Source organism: Prorops nasuta, unplaced genomic scaffold (genome assembly GCF_024137725.1).
Source record: "Prorops nasuta isolate Cenicafe-Biocafe unplaced genomic scaffold, Cenicafe_Pnas_1.2 PNAS00025, whole genome shotgun sequence".
Lineage (NCBI taxonomy): Eukaryota > Metazoa > Arthropoda > Insecta > Hymenoptera > Bethylidae > Prorops > Prorops nasuta.
Window position 1 is genome coordinate 1,159,374 of NW_027116822.1, and position 15,926 is coordinate 1,175,299.

Sequence of the window (15,926 nt, forward strand, 5' to 3'; positions counted from 1 at the left end):
GTATGGAAATGGATATGATAATAATAAAAGCATTGGCGGGCGGGCTGATTGTAAAGCCTGCCGCGTCGCCGGTTCCCTGAGACCCTAACTTGTGACGTCGCATCCGATATCTCACAGGCTAGATTCTCTGGTATTGGCGATGAGTGCTGCCTTTTGCCGGTCAAAAGTCAGTCCTAACTACAGAATTCGATCTTGAAATACGTCAGTCTCCTCGAATTCGCGAAGCCTAATATACGCGTTTATCCACTCCTCATTCTCGATTGGACCAGGAACCTTGAAATATTTAAATTTTACCTTCGATCCAGGCACAGATAGCAATGTAGTTTTTGTATTGTTTTTTTCTTTAATTAACTTTCCTCGTTTTCTTTCGTATCTGACTACCATACTACATAACGTAAAATTACAAATAAAATAATTGGTATACAAGGGATTGTTTCTCAAGTGCCTTCTTAAACTTTTTATTTTCCCCATTATTTACATTAGATAAAAAATGATAAATTGGTCATTCTTAAATAAAAATAGAATTTCATCAAAAATATCTTCTTCCTTCCTCCACTAATCGACTTAACTCGCCAGCCGAGTAACCTAATAATTGTTTTAGATCACATACGAATTTATAAACAAATCTCTTCCCGTGAACTTTAGATATCATATCTCCATCATAATAATACCGCAATGCTCTGCTAAGTTTTTCATAGTTCATTGACGGCTTGTTTTTTCGTGCACCCCATAACTGAGCCACTGCTTCGGGCTGATTAAGCTTAAATTCGCCGTCAGTACCTACCCATTGAATGGCATTTCTATGTTCTCGATCCGTTAAAAGCTCTAATAAAAATTGCCATAATTGAATTTGACCGCTATTCACAGAACGGGATGGTGTACCGATACTCGTTATTGGTGATGATTCAATTTTTGTTATTGGTACACCAATCAAATGAGCTTGTTGCTGATTTTGTTGTTGCTGTTGTTGATTATGATGATTGATCGCTCCTCGAGCTTTTGGACTCTTTTGACTTCGTTTTATCGACTTCTCTTTTAAACCCTCGTTTGCTGCAATCGATGTATCTTTCTGCACCACGGCTTAAGAAAAACATTATACTATAATTGCGAATTGCATTAGATTTAAAATTTATTTTAATTTATTTAAATACTTACCAACAAATTTACATTTTCTTAAAAGTTCTAAGTGAGTCCAAAAAACATCGCCTGGATCAAGAGGTACTTTAGTTTGAAACTCTTCTAAGGTTAGATTACAAAGTTGGGCACCAGTTATGTTCCAGTCTGCTAATCTCAGAGATACCAGATTAAATTGTCTAACAGCCCATTGCAACCAATGTTTGACATGTGTTTGTGACCAATCTTTAGGATCTGAAGGTATTTTTAAACGTTCCTGCAATGTTTAAAACTATAATTATTAAATATGTAAAACTGAATACTGAAGAAAAAAATTGGCTGTTCTTAATTCCAATGAATTGTCACGCATACCTGCTCCTTTTTATATTGGGAATCCACCATCCACCTTATAACGTTTTGTTTGCTTTCTTCATTAAAAGCAATATTAGCTGAAATGGATAGACAATGTAAATCAATTCTTTGTACTTTCCTTTCTGTCATACATAATGTGAAGGTTATATCTTGTACACTATTCTCTACATACATGAATTTTCGGCAAGTTCAATATAATCTTCTGCTGGTTTTAAAACATCCACAATATTTATTCTTCTTTGCATAGCTTTTATTTGCACATTGACTTGTACAAGCCCTTCCCCTTGAACACATTGGTCAACTAAGTTTTTGTGACTTTCTAACTGTAAATAACAAAGAAAAAAAGAGGGAAAGAGAGAAAAAAGAAGAATCAATATTTAAAATAATTAATCTAAAATAATTAACATAGCATTTGATTAATTTAAGGTATACAACCATGATCGCTCAGGTAAGTAAAATGATAATTCTTAATAAAATTATATGCAAGATCAAATGAGATGTAAAAAAATTATATATATACCACTTGTGCATCTTGCAGCCAAAAAGTATAATCAGTAAATTCGACTCCAAGTCTTTGTTCCAATAGATTCCTTAAAGTAGATAATGGCTCTCTAATATCCATGTGCTGCATCAATATTCCTTCATTGGAATCTTCACCATTTGCTACATCTTCTAAGGCAAAGCTTGGTTCTACTTCCAACAGTGTTGCAAACTCCGCCATTTTGAATTATGCTACGCTGTATTGCGCTGTATAGTAAGTGACTATCTTCTTCTTCCTGGCGAGCAGCATTCATTATGCCCGTGGGTGGGATGGGACTGGTGGGAGAAAATGGCTGGCCGCCATATTGAATGTATAGGAAGAGGCTGTGTTCCAGAATTCACATGCCAGTAGTGCCAATACTGCGATACAATATCATACAATTCCGGGAAATGATTCGCGGTTACATTTTAGCTAGCTTAGCTCGAGATTTTTAGGTTGGTATACATGTCGGCAAAAAATTGGTTAAATTTGACAGTTGGCATTCAACTATTTTGGAAAAATCTTGTCAAAGCTATTCAAGTATACGATTTAAAAGAACAAAATATTACAAATTAATGGTGGAAATGGTATACTTTTCTAATGTAGGCGATGTAAGCGAATGCCAGGCGCCAGCTGTCAAAATTAACTAATTTGCTATAGTTTGCCGAAATGTAACCAACCTAAAAATTTCTATACATACATAGGATATGTAGTGGGATTCTGTAACTCTTAGCGACAACTTTCGGTATCGTTAAGTCCAGTTACCGACAGAAATCGCTAAGTGCGATTCTGTAACTCAGAGTCAGCGATGATTGTCGCTTGTAATGTCGGTACTGTCGGTAACCTACCGAATCCTACCGAATAAACGTACCTTTCCTTTGTAAGAAAACTCTCAGTTCAATCTTAGTTAAGCGACGGAGTTACGAACAATTGAAGTTAATATAAATTGTACTAAACCGAATCATTTAGCTGAGAATTGATATTTCACTGAGTTTTTTATTGAAAGGAAAACTAATAATATCGTTGTAACTTAACAACGACCGAGATAGATGTCGCTAGAGGTTCAGCGGTACTAATATAAAATTTATCCGACGAATAACTTTAATAAACCTTTGCATTTCCTTGCACGCATTCCACCAAAAACTCACAATGCTTGTAATAAATAATATATACCACATCAACTATTATATTGTGAGTGTTTTTGGCCTCAAGTGGGTCAAACCCCTTAACGACAGCTGTCGGTATCGCTAACTACCGACAGTTATCGCTTGCGCTAACGAATGAGCGATTCTGTAACTTTAGCTTTACGACAATAGTCGGTGCAACTCATATTTGTACGATAACGATAAAATTCGTTAAGGTTCTAGGGAAGCTGGTAATATTGGTGTATTAATACCAACCGAAATAGGAATTTTTGTGTTACTTGACTATATCATTTTTGACTATAGCAATTCTTACTATAGCAAAATTATCATATTTTATTTAAAAGAAGTATTAAAACGTAAGTATATTTTAATTAAAATAAGTATTAAAAATTAATGTTTTAACATTTTTTTGAGTTAGACAATGTACAGTTAGTGCCTGTGTGCTATAGTTAAATAATACAATTAATTCTATATTTTAGAGAAAACCTCCGCATATATATATATATATTTATTTTTAAATATAAAAATTGGAAAAATATTAAATTTTATTTCCTAAGATTTTTACTGTAAGCCTTAATTTATAAAGAAAATTTATTGTAAGTACTTTTTTGTGATTTCTAAATATTAATTTAAGAAATATTTGTGACATTTATTATATTTACTTTCTCGGTAAACATCTACCGACGCCTATCACGGTCGTCGTTAAGTTAACGATAGAATTCGGTAGCGACCGCCATTTTTAACACCAATTATCGAAAACTTTGTGTTACAGAATCGCTCTTAGCGATATCTCTCGGTAACTCGATTCAATTACCGAAAGTTGTCGATAACTAGTTACTGAATCCATATAGACGGAAGTTACAGAATCGCTCTTTTCGTTACTGCAAGCGACAACTATCGGTAGTTAGCGATACCGACAATCATCGCTGGGAAGTTACAGAATCCCAGCAATGGTATACATAGTTATGTAACAATCTGAAGCTAGCTGAAATTTAATCATACATGATTAAACACGTATATCTATTATTTATGATATCTTCAAAATTTGAGTGATGTCTCAGGAATATATTACATTTTATATTTTAATTTTAAGTTTTGCCCTGTTACGATACATAGTCACACATTTGATAATGGTAAGGGGTTCCTTTCGCAAAATTTGGTTTCCTTTTCCAATTATAAGCGAATTTACTACAGAAGCATATTTTCTCTGCATTCATTACAATACCACCCACCAAATATCTATTTTACCTAGTTGGACGAGGAAACATCGAGAACCTAAAATTTTCCACGTGCCGATTTTATTATACAGATAAAAGTATACCGTATAACATGGCAATATTAAAGAAGTAAATATAATGGCATATCGGTCATTTTTTATTGTTAGCTAATTTATGCTAGATATCATACGATGCAAAATTATGTATTATATTGAGTGGTCGATTAACTATCGCCATGATCTTATAAATTCAGATAGATGAATATATATATATATATATAGATAAAATTATATAAAAGTAAAACAAGATTCCTATACCAGTTTTATGACTAGTAGTATTTAGCGATATTTTATGGAAGAAGCTATTGAGAATTAAACATTGCTGAATTCGAAAATTCATATAAGATGATCTAAGGATCATTCTGATTGGCCAAGTCGATGAACTAATATATCGATAAAGGTCGAATCAGTGGAATACTTTACAGGTAATAAAGGCCAAATTAAGCATTATGAATCTCCGGTAATTTCTTCGTATATATATCTTTAGGGCTTTCTAAAACTTTTTACTATATACATACTAATTAATACATAATATATATATATATAGTATATACATTACATTTCGTGTGCAGGGAAACACGAGACAGGGTTGGTTTCTGAAGTAACGTGCACGACCGCTATGCACTCTCACTAGCATATTCACTCACATATGTACATCTAATTACAAATTGAAATATCTCAAAAGTCTTTAGAAAAAGTTAGAAAAAAATGTCACAAAAAAATGGCGACGGCATTATAAAATCAGCGTGATCTTCGGTTAAACTTCAAATGACCTTTCAAGATCGTTTAGATCCATGACAGCAACTTACAATATCCCTTTTCAAATCAAACAACTTTTAAATTAATTAACCATATTAATTTCACAAAATGTTATTTTAAACAAATCTTCCTTCAAGTAGTTATCTAGTAACTATCTAAAACATATCTATAATGAATCTAAAATAGCGAATCTAAAGAACTCTGCAATTTAACAAATTTTAAAACATTGTTTTTCGCGAATGCATATGCGAAAGACTCTTTACTTTTCTAATTACTATAATTACGATACAAGGGAAGTGATCAGCTTGTAGTAAAATTTGGAGAAATCTGATCAAGAAAATAATCGAGAGGTAATAAAGCAATAAGTAGCATTATCGATCTCACGTTTCTCTAACTATATGGCCTACTATTAAAAATATTGATGAATCGTGAGTGGTAAAAAATGATAAATGATATTAGTAATATATAAAAAGTCTAGCAGAGCCAAGTATTTGAAGGAAGCTCAGAAGCAGGAGAGATCATGGCACACAATATTTTTCGATCGATTTTTATCACTCTGACTTTGGCGGTAATTGGTATGAGACTTAAATTAATTTATTCGTACATGTATATATAATTATAATAAATTGCATATACATAATAATATATAGAAATAAGTTAAAATTAAGAATCATCAGAGATTTAGTGATACAAGAGATATGATAATTTTTAGGTACTCTGGCCGCGAGGGATTCGAAATTAATAAAGGGTAACTATGCTATGATGCATGAGTTTCCCTCAGTGGTAGCTATTTACAAAAATGATATATTTCACTGTGGCGGAAGTCTCGTAAGCAAGGACACTGTGATTACCGCGGCGCACTGCATTCATTCAATTCTCGAGGATGAAAATAATTATGCCACGGTTGTCACCGGAGCAAACGACTTTCTGCAGGGTGGGGAAGTCCACACAGTAAGCAGATATTATTACCATTACGAATGGAACAAACAAATCACCGACAACAAGGAGAATCTACCATGGAACTATGACATTGGTGCAATAAAGGTACACTTTGATAATTTATGGAATTATAATTATCATTTGCAAAAGCTATACGTACAGTGAGTGATAAATATGTGTGACACATGAATTTAGTTATATTGGATAACTTAAAACAATAATTAGAATTGATTGAGAAAAAAAAAGTGATTTTATCTTAGTTCATTCTTTGGTAAATATATACTATAACATGCTCTCTTCCACAGCTTGCAGATCCCGTTGAATTCAGTTCTGTGCAAAGACCCATCCTCTTGCCAGACGAGCCACCATCTCCAAACACAAAGGCAACTGTAGTCGGTTGGGGTATCACCGAAGACAAAACGCTCTCGCGATTCCTTAGAAAGTTAGAAATAGATTTGTTACCCCCTGAGAAATGCCAAGGCGAGTTAGAGCAAACCATCCAAGAGCATCATATTTGCGGTTTCAAAGAAGTAGGAGCAGGAACTTGTTTGGTGAGCCCTCCAACACCTGATGCAATTACAATTTATCCTCTTTGTTCTCTTCGATGCGCGATTGCTCATCCCAGTGATTTCTGCATTTCAGGGCGACAGTGGCAGTCCTTTGTTTGCTGGAAACGTTCAGATCGGTACGGTTTCCGGTGGCCTTGGATGTGCAGGTGTTAAACCTGACATCTACGTCAGCACCTACTATACAAGAAAATTCATCGATTTTGTGATACAGGAACCAGTTTATACTTATGTATAAATAATATCAATGTTAATAAACCTTGATTATATCTGCAAACTCACATTAATTTCTTTACAATCTTTTGGGTTTTAAAATTAATTTAAAATATAATTCTATGTACATATATATATATTACAATCGTACGAACGAATTCATATAACTAAAATAGCGCATAAGAATAAAGCTATTTTTTCAATTATATGTTTAAAGAATATATGTTTCTCTTAATAAGAAGAGAATTGACAAAAGATTTATTGAGAAATATACTTTTACCTCATATAGATTTTATATATTTTTTAATTCTCGTAAACGTATAGTTTTAAGTTTAAAAAATCTGCTATATAATATGCCTCATAGAAGCTGCGTAAAGTAATAATTATATATATATATATAAAGTGTATAGTTTGCCAAAATTATTGGCATATATTTATGCAATAAACGCGCGGTCATTTTCACGTGTCGCATTAGTTTATTACATTCGCTTCAACTCAATTGTTTATATTAGCTTAAAAATTTGAAATGCACGAAAAACTGTTAAACCATGCGAAATATCTATGAAACAGCTGAAAACATAAAACTGGAATTAGAAAACCTATAAAGATTGCGTTAACCAATAAATCTTCCAGGAGGATATATATTATATCATACAATAATACGATGACAAGCCTATATAATACCTATACGTGTGGAAAATTGTAAATTCAGCTTTCCAGAGCATCTATATACGTATATAATATAGAAACATACGTCACATCCGAAATAATACAAATAAATGTAAGAAAATCAAATATGCTTTTGAATCAAACATAAAAAATTGTATACAATACTAACGTGAACCTGCAGGTACTTTATACTCTTTGCAAAATTTAACATAGACTCGTATTCAAGAATATACTTATATAAGTGTGTGTTTAACAATAATTATAATATTATTACTTGGGACTCGAAGTATCTGGTTGACATAAAAAATTTATGATTTTATTATCGGCCTCGGAAATACATAAGCTCCGCGTATAAATATGGGCTAACGTGAAAACAGCAGGCCTCTTTAAAACTATCATTTTACAATTATAAACCTATCAGGATGGTGAAAGTAAACTTCGTCATTATTTTTGCACTATGTGTTATATTTTCCATATCTTGCGGTACCGCTGCTCCCACCCCACTTCGTTTTAATCTTCCACCTCAATTTCTTTTAGCGGCAGGAATTGTGGGACCAATACTGATGGATCAGGTAAGATTAAAAAAAAATAATTTTGTATTGTAATATTTATTTCTTATTATTTACATTTAGACCGGTAGAGGTTTATTGCAATATTACCATAGCAGTTTACCAGGAAAATAAATTGTGTTATCCAACGGATCCTCCTGATGACTTATATTGTACTAAGGATTGTTCTTCATTTTTTTAATATTTTTAATGCGTCAATGTTTTAAAAATAACGAAAAGCATTTAATCGCTCGTGACAGTTTGTATTATACATTAAGTGATGCACAAATATAGATATAAATTGTGACAATAATGAAGACATTTTTTATTTGAATTAATAATCTTATAAATGTTATGGCCTTCTCCTGATGGATTTATTGTCTTATTGTATGATGCTTAGTTTTTAAAACTATGGCTAAAGTAAACAACCTTGAAAAATTATTAATTAACTCATATTTTATAACTTATTATTTTATGATGCCAAATTTTATTATATATTATGTTGCAACATTTGCACACCTAAAACCAATAAACGAAATTTAGTTAAAATGGATAAGGGATATAATGGAGAGCCTTCTCATTTACCTTCCAATTAACGCGTGTGAAAGAATGTTAGTATAAAGAGTTTGAAAACAAAGTAAAATTGAGCGAAGAATCTGAAAAGTTTCTGTAAGCTAGAGAGCAATCATTCAAGGCCCTAGAAAAACAGTATATGCAAAAAAGAATAGAATTAGATGATGAGAAGAAAATTTTGTACACAGTGGGAAATTGAATCGTGTGTGGTTCGGCGCATCACTCTGTAATTTAGCATGGAAAACGATATACTACACTATAAACATATAGTTGAAACCACACACGATTCAATTTCCCACTGTGTACATTGTACATAAAAATTTAACTGCGGCAGAGGACCGATTGAAAGAAATTGTCAACGAGACATACGAACTGAAGCATCCACTTGAAAAACAGGTTTATGCTGAAAAGGTTTTGTTATATCAAACAAAAATCCTTTTAAGCGTTGCCCACGATCCGACTTCAGATATTCGCCAGCTACAATATCAAATCGATCGCAATTCTCAAGTTCAAACTTAAGACTGGTAAAATTTTATGTGACACTGAACACTGTTCTTTCTTATGCTACAACAATTGTCTCTTTAAAACATTTTTTATATAACCGTTAAACCAGCGAAACGGTCCGATAAATTTTTGAATTTTAATGCAAACTTTTGCCGATAGGAGTGGGTATCCCGTTCGCCCTTGATGTTGGTACGATTGCTTAAGTATAGTTTGATAAGCGTCGGAGGGAGAGGGAAAGGCGCGCGCACGTTACTACATACATACATATGTATATATGTATATACAATCCTTTACATTACTTTACAATGACAGCAATGACTTTAAGTCAGAACTCAGAAGTCCCAGAAGTCCCTCCATCCTGCTCCATCCAGTGATCCAGCCTGACTCTGATTGTAATGGTTACAGTATGATTTGACAACCCATAATACGTAGTAGTACATGAAAGGTGAGTTGTTTATAAACATTAAGACTATAAAGTGGTAAGTAAATGGATATGATTGCATTCTGAATTTTCAATTGTATTAAGAGACACGGTAATGTCTCGATGGTACGTACATACATACTGTCGAACTCTACTGTGTAACTATAAAATAATTTTGGCTGTTTCGACCTTAAAATAAATTTCAATTTAGTTTATCTTGATGAATTCTAGGTTCCGTGATCTAATATATCTCTTCCAGAAGATGTCGGAGGATGCAGGTTTATATAGGTTAGAAGGATCTGATGATAACCAAACGGGTGGTTTAATCATTAGAAAAAAAACTTCTGATCACACTTTTAAGAAACCTCAAGCATCGCTATTAGGTTTAGATAAATTGGCTGAAAGAAAGCGGCGGGAAAATTCTCAAGAGCTTCCGAAAGGATCAAATTCATCAAACTCGGGAATAAAGGATCGAAAGTACCGTACCTATGAGGAGGAAACTCCAACCCACACTGGAGGTGTTAATAACGAGGCTCAAAGTAGGATCAAGGCACGATTAAAATATCAGAGGCTTAGTGCTCAAGACAAAAATGAGAGGTCATACAAGGATAGAGAGAAAGAAGAGGACAGAAACAGAAGAAGAAAAAGAGATAGTCATAGAAGTGTGCGAAGTCAATGTAGAGACAGTTATAGGAATACACCAAGATTTAAGGATGAACCACAAACACCTAAATTTTATACAAAGGTAAGCATAATTTTGCTTTTTATTCTATTTCATACTACATTATAACTGTCTGTACCAATATCATAATAATTAACAAACTTTATTATTATATCATAATTAGGATCCTTCAAAAAGCAACTGGGATGATGATGAAGACGAAGAGCCAAAAAGATCATCCTGGGATCACCCTACTCCCAATTTATATAGTTCTAGGGATGGTAAAGATAGTGTCCGGAGTGAATTTACACCATCATATAAATATAATGTATGGCATAGGGATGCTAAGCGTTCTGGGGCTACGCCTATGATAGATGGAGATGAGAAAGAAATGTGGGAAGAAGAGCAGAAAAGACTTGATCGTGAATGGTATGAATTAGATGATGGCGAAAATCGTGCATTTGCTGATGTTTCAGAAGAGTATACACATAAAAAAGAAATGGAGCTTGAAGCTAGAAGGCAAAAACGAGTATCTGCACAGCAAAGGCAAATTAACAAGGATAATGAGCTTTGGGAGAGAAACAGAATGTTAACGTCAGGCGTGGTAAGCTCTCTTGACCATGATGATGATCCAGATGATGAAGGAGAAGCTAGAGTGCATTTGCTAGTTCACAATGTAGTACCACCATTTTTAGATGGTAGAATTGTTTTCACAAAGCAACCAGAGCCTGTAGTTCCTGTACGTGATCCTACTTCCGATATGGCGCTAGTAGCAAGAAAAGGTTCAGCATTAGTACGAATATACAGAGAGCAAAAGGAGCGACGTAAAGCTCAGAAAAAGCATTGGGAGCTAGCTGGAACTAATATTGGAAATATTATGGGAGTCCATGATAAGAGGAAAGACGATAAGGAGAAACCAGATGAGGAAACTGATTTTAAAGCTGGCCAAAAATATGCACGTCATATTGGCGCTGGAGAAATAGCAGGCAAATCTAAGCAAAGATCCATACAGCAGCAAAGGAGGAGCCTCCCTGTATTCGCAGTTAAACAGGAGTTGCTCAATGTTATTAGAGAAAACAGTGTAGTAATCATTGTTGGAGAAACTGGTAGTGGAAAAACGACGCAATTAACACAATATCTTCATGAGGATGGCTACAGTAAATATGGTATGATTGGCTGTACCCAGCCAAGACGAATTGCTTGTATGTCTGTTGCAAAAAGAGTGTCTGATGAAATGGGTTTGGCTCTGGGTGACAAAGTAGGCTATGCAATTCGTTTTGAAGATTGTACTTCAAAGGATGTAAGTTTATTTTTCTTCATTTGTTGATTGAATTTATGGTGCTAATATTAAACTATTAATTCATTTAGACTGTTATTAAATATATGACGGATGGTATACTGTTAAGAGAGAGCCTGAGAGAAGGAGATCTGGACAGATACAGTGTTATAATAATGGATGAAGCGCATGAAAGATCCCTTTCTACTGATGTTTTATTTGGTTTACTTAGAGAGGTAATTTATTAATCTTGTTCTACAAACAAAGCTTTGAGCAATTTCAATGCTTCTTTAGAGATTAACATTATTTGATAGTTGCTTTTGCATTATTACAGGTTGTTTCGCGAAGGTACGATTTAAAATTGATCGTCACTTCTGCTACAATGGATTCGAGCAAATTTTCGGCATTTTTTGGAAATGCAGCTACTTTTCAGATTCCAGGGCGCACATTTCCAGTAGAAATATTACATGCAAAAAATGCTGTCGAAGATTACGTTGATGCTGCTGTAAAGCAAGTACTTCAAATACATTTACAACCAAAAAGTGGTGATATTTTGGTTTTTATGCCTGGGCAAGAGGATATTGAAGTTACTTGTGAATCTTTGAAAGACCGCTTAGCAGAAATAGATTCTGCTCCACCGCTTTTGATTTTGCCTATCTATTCTCAGCTGCCTTCTGATTTACAAGCTAAAATTTTTCAACGCTCTGAGGAAGGACTTAGAAAGTGCGTTGTTGCAACAAACATAGCAGAGACATCTCTGACAGTAGATGGAATTGTTTTTGTCGTTGATTCAGGATACTGCAAATTAAAAGTATATAATCCGCGTATTGGTATGGATGCACTTCAAGTTTATCCTGTGTCACGTGCAAACGCTGACCAGCGTTCAGGTCGAGCGGGGCGTGTCGGTCCAGGTCATTGTTATAGATTATACACGCGAAGACAATACATGGATGAGCTTTTACTCACCGGTGTACCTGAAATTCAGCGAACAAATTTGGCTAATACAGTTCTATTATTGAAATCGTTGGGTGTTCAGGATTTGCTAGCCTTTCATTTTATGGACCCGCCACCGCAAGATAATATTCTAAATTCATTGTATCAATTATGGATTTTAGGCGCTCTTGACCATACAGGGCGCTTAACTTCTTTAGGAAGACAAATGGCAGAATTTCCTTTGGATCCTCCCCAGTGCCAAATGCTGATAGTTGCTTCTCAGCTAGGCTGTACAGCAGACATTCTCATCATAGTTTCGATGCTGTCAGTACCCTCGATATTTTATAGGCCAAAGGGCCGTGAGGAAGACTCAGATTCTGCGAGAGAAAAGTTTCAAGTACCAGAGTCAGATCATCTTACGTACCTTAATGTATATAATCAATGGAAAACAAATGGATATTCTAGCTCATGGTGTAACGATCACTTTATTCATGCTAAGGCAATGCGTAAAGTAAGAGAAGTTCGTCAGCAGCTCGAAGAAATACTTAAGCAGCAGAAAATGGAAGTGGTTAGCTGTGGAACTGATTGGGATATAGTTCGAAAGTGTATTTGTTCGGCTTACTTTCATCAAGCAGCTCGCTTGAAGGGTATTGGCGAGTACGTTAATTGCAGAACTGGTATGCCTTGCCACCTTCATCCAACATCGGCGTTATTTGGAATGGGTTTTACACCCGATTATGTTGTTTATCATGAACTGGTAATGACAGGAAAAGAATATATGCAGTGCGTTACCGCTGTCGATGGTCACTGGCTAGCTGAGCTTGGTCCAATGTTCTTCAGTGTTAAAGAAACAGGCCGAAGTGGGCGGGCAAAGAGGCGTCAAGCTATGCAGCATCTTCACGAGATGGAAGTACAAATGAAGGAAGCTGAGGAAGAAATGCGTGCTCGTGCACAACAACAATTAGAACGTGAACAAGCTTCTGTCAGAAAGTAATATATTATTAAAGTACATTGAAACTTGTCGTCAATTCAGTGACCTGCGCTAGTGCACGTTGAGTGTATCTCTATCATATTTTTATCAATGTGAGATCGGAAGATAGAGATACGCTTAGTGCACGCTAGTGCAGGTACCCGAATTCGCGATTAATAATGACGTGAATTATAGTTATATAATTTTATATATCATTTTTTGTTTTCTAGAAAGGAGATTTTAACACCAGGCATCCGGGAGCCAGGAACACCAGCACCATATCGTAAAACTGCAGGAAGACTAGGGCTTTAGTTTATATTCAATCGTTGCTGACAGGGAAATTATTAAAATAATATAAATCTCCATGCAACTAAACTGTATTATAGTTGTAAATATTAAAAAAGGAAAAACAGTTTTAATCATGTAACATTTTTATTTATTGAACTTCAATTTATTAGTATTATTAGTATAATTGGTATATAGTTTTTACAAAAATAAATATTCATTGTTTTTGTCAACATTTATATTTATATTAAATATGTTGCCATTTCATTATTAGGGGTTTTGCCAATTTCTCGTTCTCATATAAAGCTGATCCTTATTCCATGGTATTTATGAATATTCTCTGAACAGAGAGATAAATTCTATTCGACTATATTATAAATATTTCGTTAAAATTAATTTGCAAATTTATTTTCTCCCTATTACATCTTGTATTTAGATGTTTATTTTCGCGCATTACTCTGAGGAATATATATTTGTTGTATCCTGATTTCTGTTATTCTGTATGGGAATCATGCGACGATTCTTCAAGTGTCGTGCCTTCGTGCATTGCGGACTCGTGGGTAACCGGTAACGGTGGGTGACGGTGGGTAGCAGGCTTGTGTGCGTGGAACATGGGGAATACGGAATATTACGGAATCTGATAGGTAAACACAGGTAAACATATTGTACACAGCGGGAAATTGATTCCTTTATAATTTGGCTAATTTTACTGTGTTCTTTTGCATGGAAAATGATATACTACACTATAGCTAAACTACACACGATTCAATATTTCCTACTGCTACTGTGTATGCACATACATATGTATGTACATATGTACGGCCCTGACTCGGGTTCACTCGGGTTACTCTACCCTGGTGCTAGAGGGCCTGAGAATTTACCCATTTCCGTTTTCTCCTGCTTGTAAATCGTCGCTTGATCTACGTTAGCCTTTTTCCGGTTCCTTTGCTGAGTGGATTCTTTATAATTAAAAATGGTATGTTTAGTAATCGAGAATTTTGTAGTGAATCTTATACAAATTGATCACAGCCTTATTGTTTCTGTTTTGTAGAAGTATTTTCTACATTTTCTGATGGATATTTTAAAAATCGTGTTTACTTATACATGTTTTTCGTTTTGTTATGCTTACTGTGAGGTTATGATTCCTGTGACATAAATTAAAAACAGTTTTTTCGTCTTGTTTGGACATTCGTTATGAAAAATCATTTAAAGTGCAGCAATAATTGAGGGAAACCTGTAATTTAACAATTTTTTTCACTTCAATGAGCAATTTTCATTTATTAAATGACATCGGTGTTTCTTTGTACTGTTTTTGTTGTTGAGCTACTAAATATTTTTTACATATTTATACCAAGAAGGATAAGTGAGTGTGTAAAATTAATAATTATCATTTCTTTTAGGCCAAACGTACAAAGAAGGTAGGAATCACAGGGAAATATGGCACCCGTTATGGTGCTTCCCTCAGGAAAATGGTTAAAAAAATGGAAATCACTCAGCACAGTAAATACACATGTACTTTCTGTGGAAAAGTAAGTATAAAATTTTACTTATTTATTTGTCTTTACATAACAGGATATAAAATCTGCAATTCATTTTAAAGGATGCCATGAAGCGTAGTGTTGTTGGTATCTGGTCCTGTAAAAGATGCAAAAGAACTGTAGCAGGAGGTGCCTGGGTTTACTCTACAACAGCTGCAGCTTCAGTAAGGTCAGCAGTTAGAAGGTTACGTGAAGTTAAGGAGCAGTAATTGTAAACAATAAATATCTTCTTAATTAATTAAAAGCATTTGTCTTTTCTTAGCCTAAAACTTTTAAGGTTGGGTAAAATTATCATTTAACAACACAATAACTTTGATCTATTTTACTAGTGATATTTGCTTTTGCTGATATAGTACATTATATATTGTATAATAACTAATAACATTAGAAATCAAAATAAGCATTTTGATTTTAAATAAGACTGAAGTCTGGGAAATGCATTACTCAAGTGCATTAGTATACAGGCACATAGGAAAAGCCAACAATTTTAATTTTAGGATAAAAGTATATTAAATATGATGAGATATTAATACTATTGGTTTCACCTCTTTCAATTTATCTGTTTTTTTATCTTAATAAAAATAATTAAGAGTCGGAAAAATAGAGAAGTGACACATCAGTAAGAGTTATTCATATTTCAAGATT

General features: G+C 34.1%; 3 protein-coding genes and 2 long non-coding RNA genes across 7 annotated transcripts; 3 read left to right on the forward strand and 2 right to left on the reverse strand.

Annotated features, from left to right (window-relative positions):
* Positions 1 to 210: 210 nt before the first annotated feature.
* On the reverse strand, positions 211 to 2,237 carry Ets97D (DNA-binding protein Ets97D). The gene is made up of 5 exons (XM_066741064.1): positions 2,006 to 2,237; positions 1,658 to 1,808; positions 1,486 to 1,562; positions 1,156 to 1,390; positions 211 to 1,080 (listed from the first exon to the last, which is right to left on the reverse strand). The coding sequence occupies exons 1-5, from the start codon at positions 2,204 to 2,206 to the stop codon at positions 530 to 532; spliced, it is 1,215 nt and encodes a 404-aa protein (XP_066597161.1). The 5' UTR covers positions 2,207 to 2,237; the 3' UTR covers positions 211 to 529.
* Positions 2,238 to 5,652: 3,415 nt separating this feature from the next.
* On the forward strand, positions 5,653 to 6,967 carry LOC136782132 (hypodermin-A-like). Its single transcript, XM_066741326.1, has 4 exons — positions 5,653 to 5,760; positions 5,898 to 6,229; positions 6,430 to 6,675; positions 6,767 to 6,967. The coding sequence occupies exons 1-4, from the start codon at positions 5,706 to 5,708 to the stop codon at positions 6,926 to 6,928; spliced, it is 795 nt and encodes a 264-aa protein (XP_066597423.1). The 5' UTR covers positions 5,653 to 5,705; the 3' UTR covers positions 6,929 to 6,967.
* Positions 6,968 to 7,512: 545 nt separating this feature from the next.
* Positions 7,513 to 8,433, forward strand: LOC136782169 (uncharacterized). The gene is made up of 2 exons (XR_010824078.1): positions 7,513 to 8,144; positions 8,205 to 8,433. It is a non-coding gene; the product is annotated as an uncharacterized lncRNA (long non-coding RNA).
* Positions 8,434 to 8,506: 73 nt separating this feature from the next.
* LOC136782170 (uncharacterized) lies at positions 8,507 to 9,275 on the reverse strand. The gene is made up of 3 exons (XR_010824079.1): positions 9,063 to 9,275; positions 8,706 to 8,817; positions 8,507 to 8,639 (listed from the first exon to the last, which is right to left on the reverse strand). It is a non-coding gene; the product is annotated as an uncharacterized lncRNA (long non-coding RNA).
* Positions 9,276 to 9,515: 240 nt separating this feature from the next.
* l(1)G0007 (ATP-dependent RNA helicase l(1)G0007) lies at positions 9,516 to 14,343 on the forward strand. 3 transcript variants are annotated; one of them, XM_066741632.1, is made up of 6 exons: positions 9,516 to 9,642; positions 9,850 to 10,363; positions 10,464 to 11,579; positions 11,648 to 11,791; positions 11,890 to 13,478; positions 13,689 to 14,343. In XM_066741632.1, the coding sequence occupies exons 2-6, from the start codon at positions 9,881 to 9,883 to the stop codon at positions 13,768 to 13,770; spliced, it is 3,414 nt and encodes a 1,137-aa protein (XP_066597729.1). In that variant the 5' UTR covers positions 9,516 to 9,642; positions 9,850 to 9,880; the 3' UTR covers positions 13,771 to 14,343. The 3 variants fall into 3 exon arrangements, with proteins under 3 accessions (XP_066597729.1, XP_066597730.1, XP_066597731.1); XM_066741633.1 differs by having other exon boundaries at positions 9,878 to 10,363; XM_066741634.1 differs by having other exon boundaries at positions 9,550 to 9,642; positions 9,881 to 10,363.
* Positions 14,344 to 15,926: the final 1,583 nt, after the last annotated feature.

Coding starts and splice junctions, on each gene's coding strand:
- Ets97D (XM_066741064.1), bottom strand. CDS start 2,206: ATGGCGGAGTTTGCAACACTGTTGGAAGTAGAACCAAGCTTTGCCTTA. Junction 1,563..1,657: donor TGAACTTGCCGAAAATTCAT/GTATGTAGAGAA, acceptor TATCCATTTCAG/CTAATATTGCTTTTAATGAA. Junction 1,391..1,485: donor CCCAATATAAAAAGGAGCAG/GTATGCGTGACA, acceptor TAAACATTGCAG/GAACGTTTAAAAATACCTTC.
- LOC136782132 (XM_066741326.1), top strand. CDS start 5,706: ATGGCACACAATATTTTTCGATCGATTTTTATCACTCTGACTTTGGCG. Junction 5,761..5,897: donor TCTGACTTTGGCGGTAATTG/GTATGAGACTTA, acceptor GATAATTTTTAG/GTACTCTGGCCGCGAGGGAT. Junction 6,676..6,766: donor TAGGAGCAGGAACTTGTTTG/GTGAGCCCTCCA, acceptor TCTGCATTTCAG/GGCGACAGTGGCAGTCCTTT.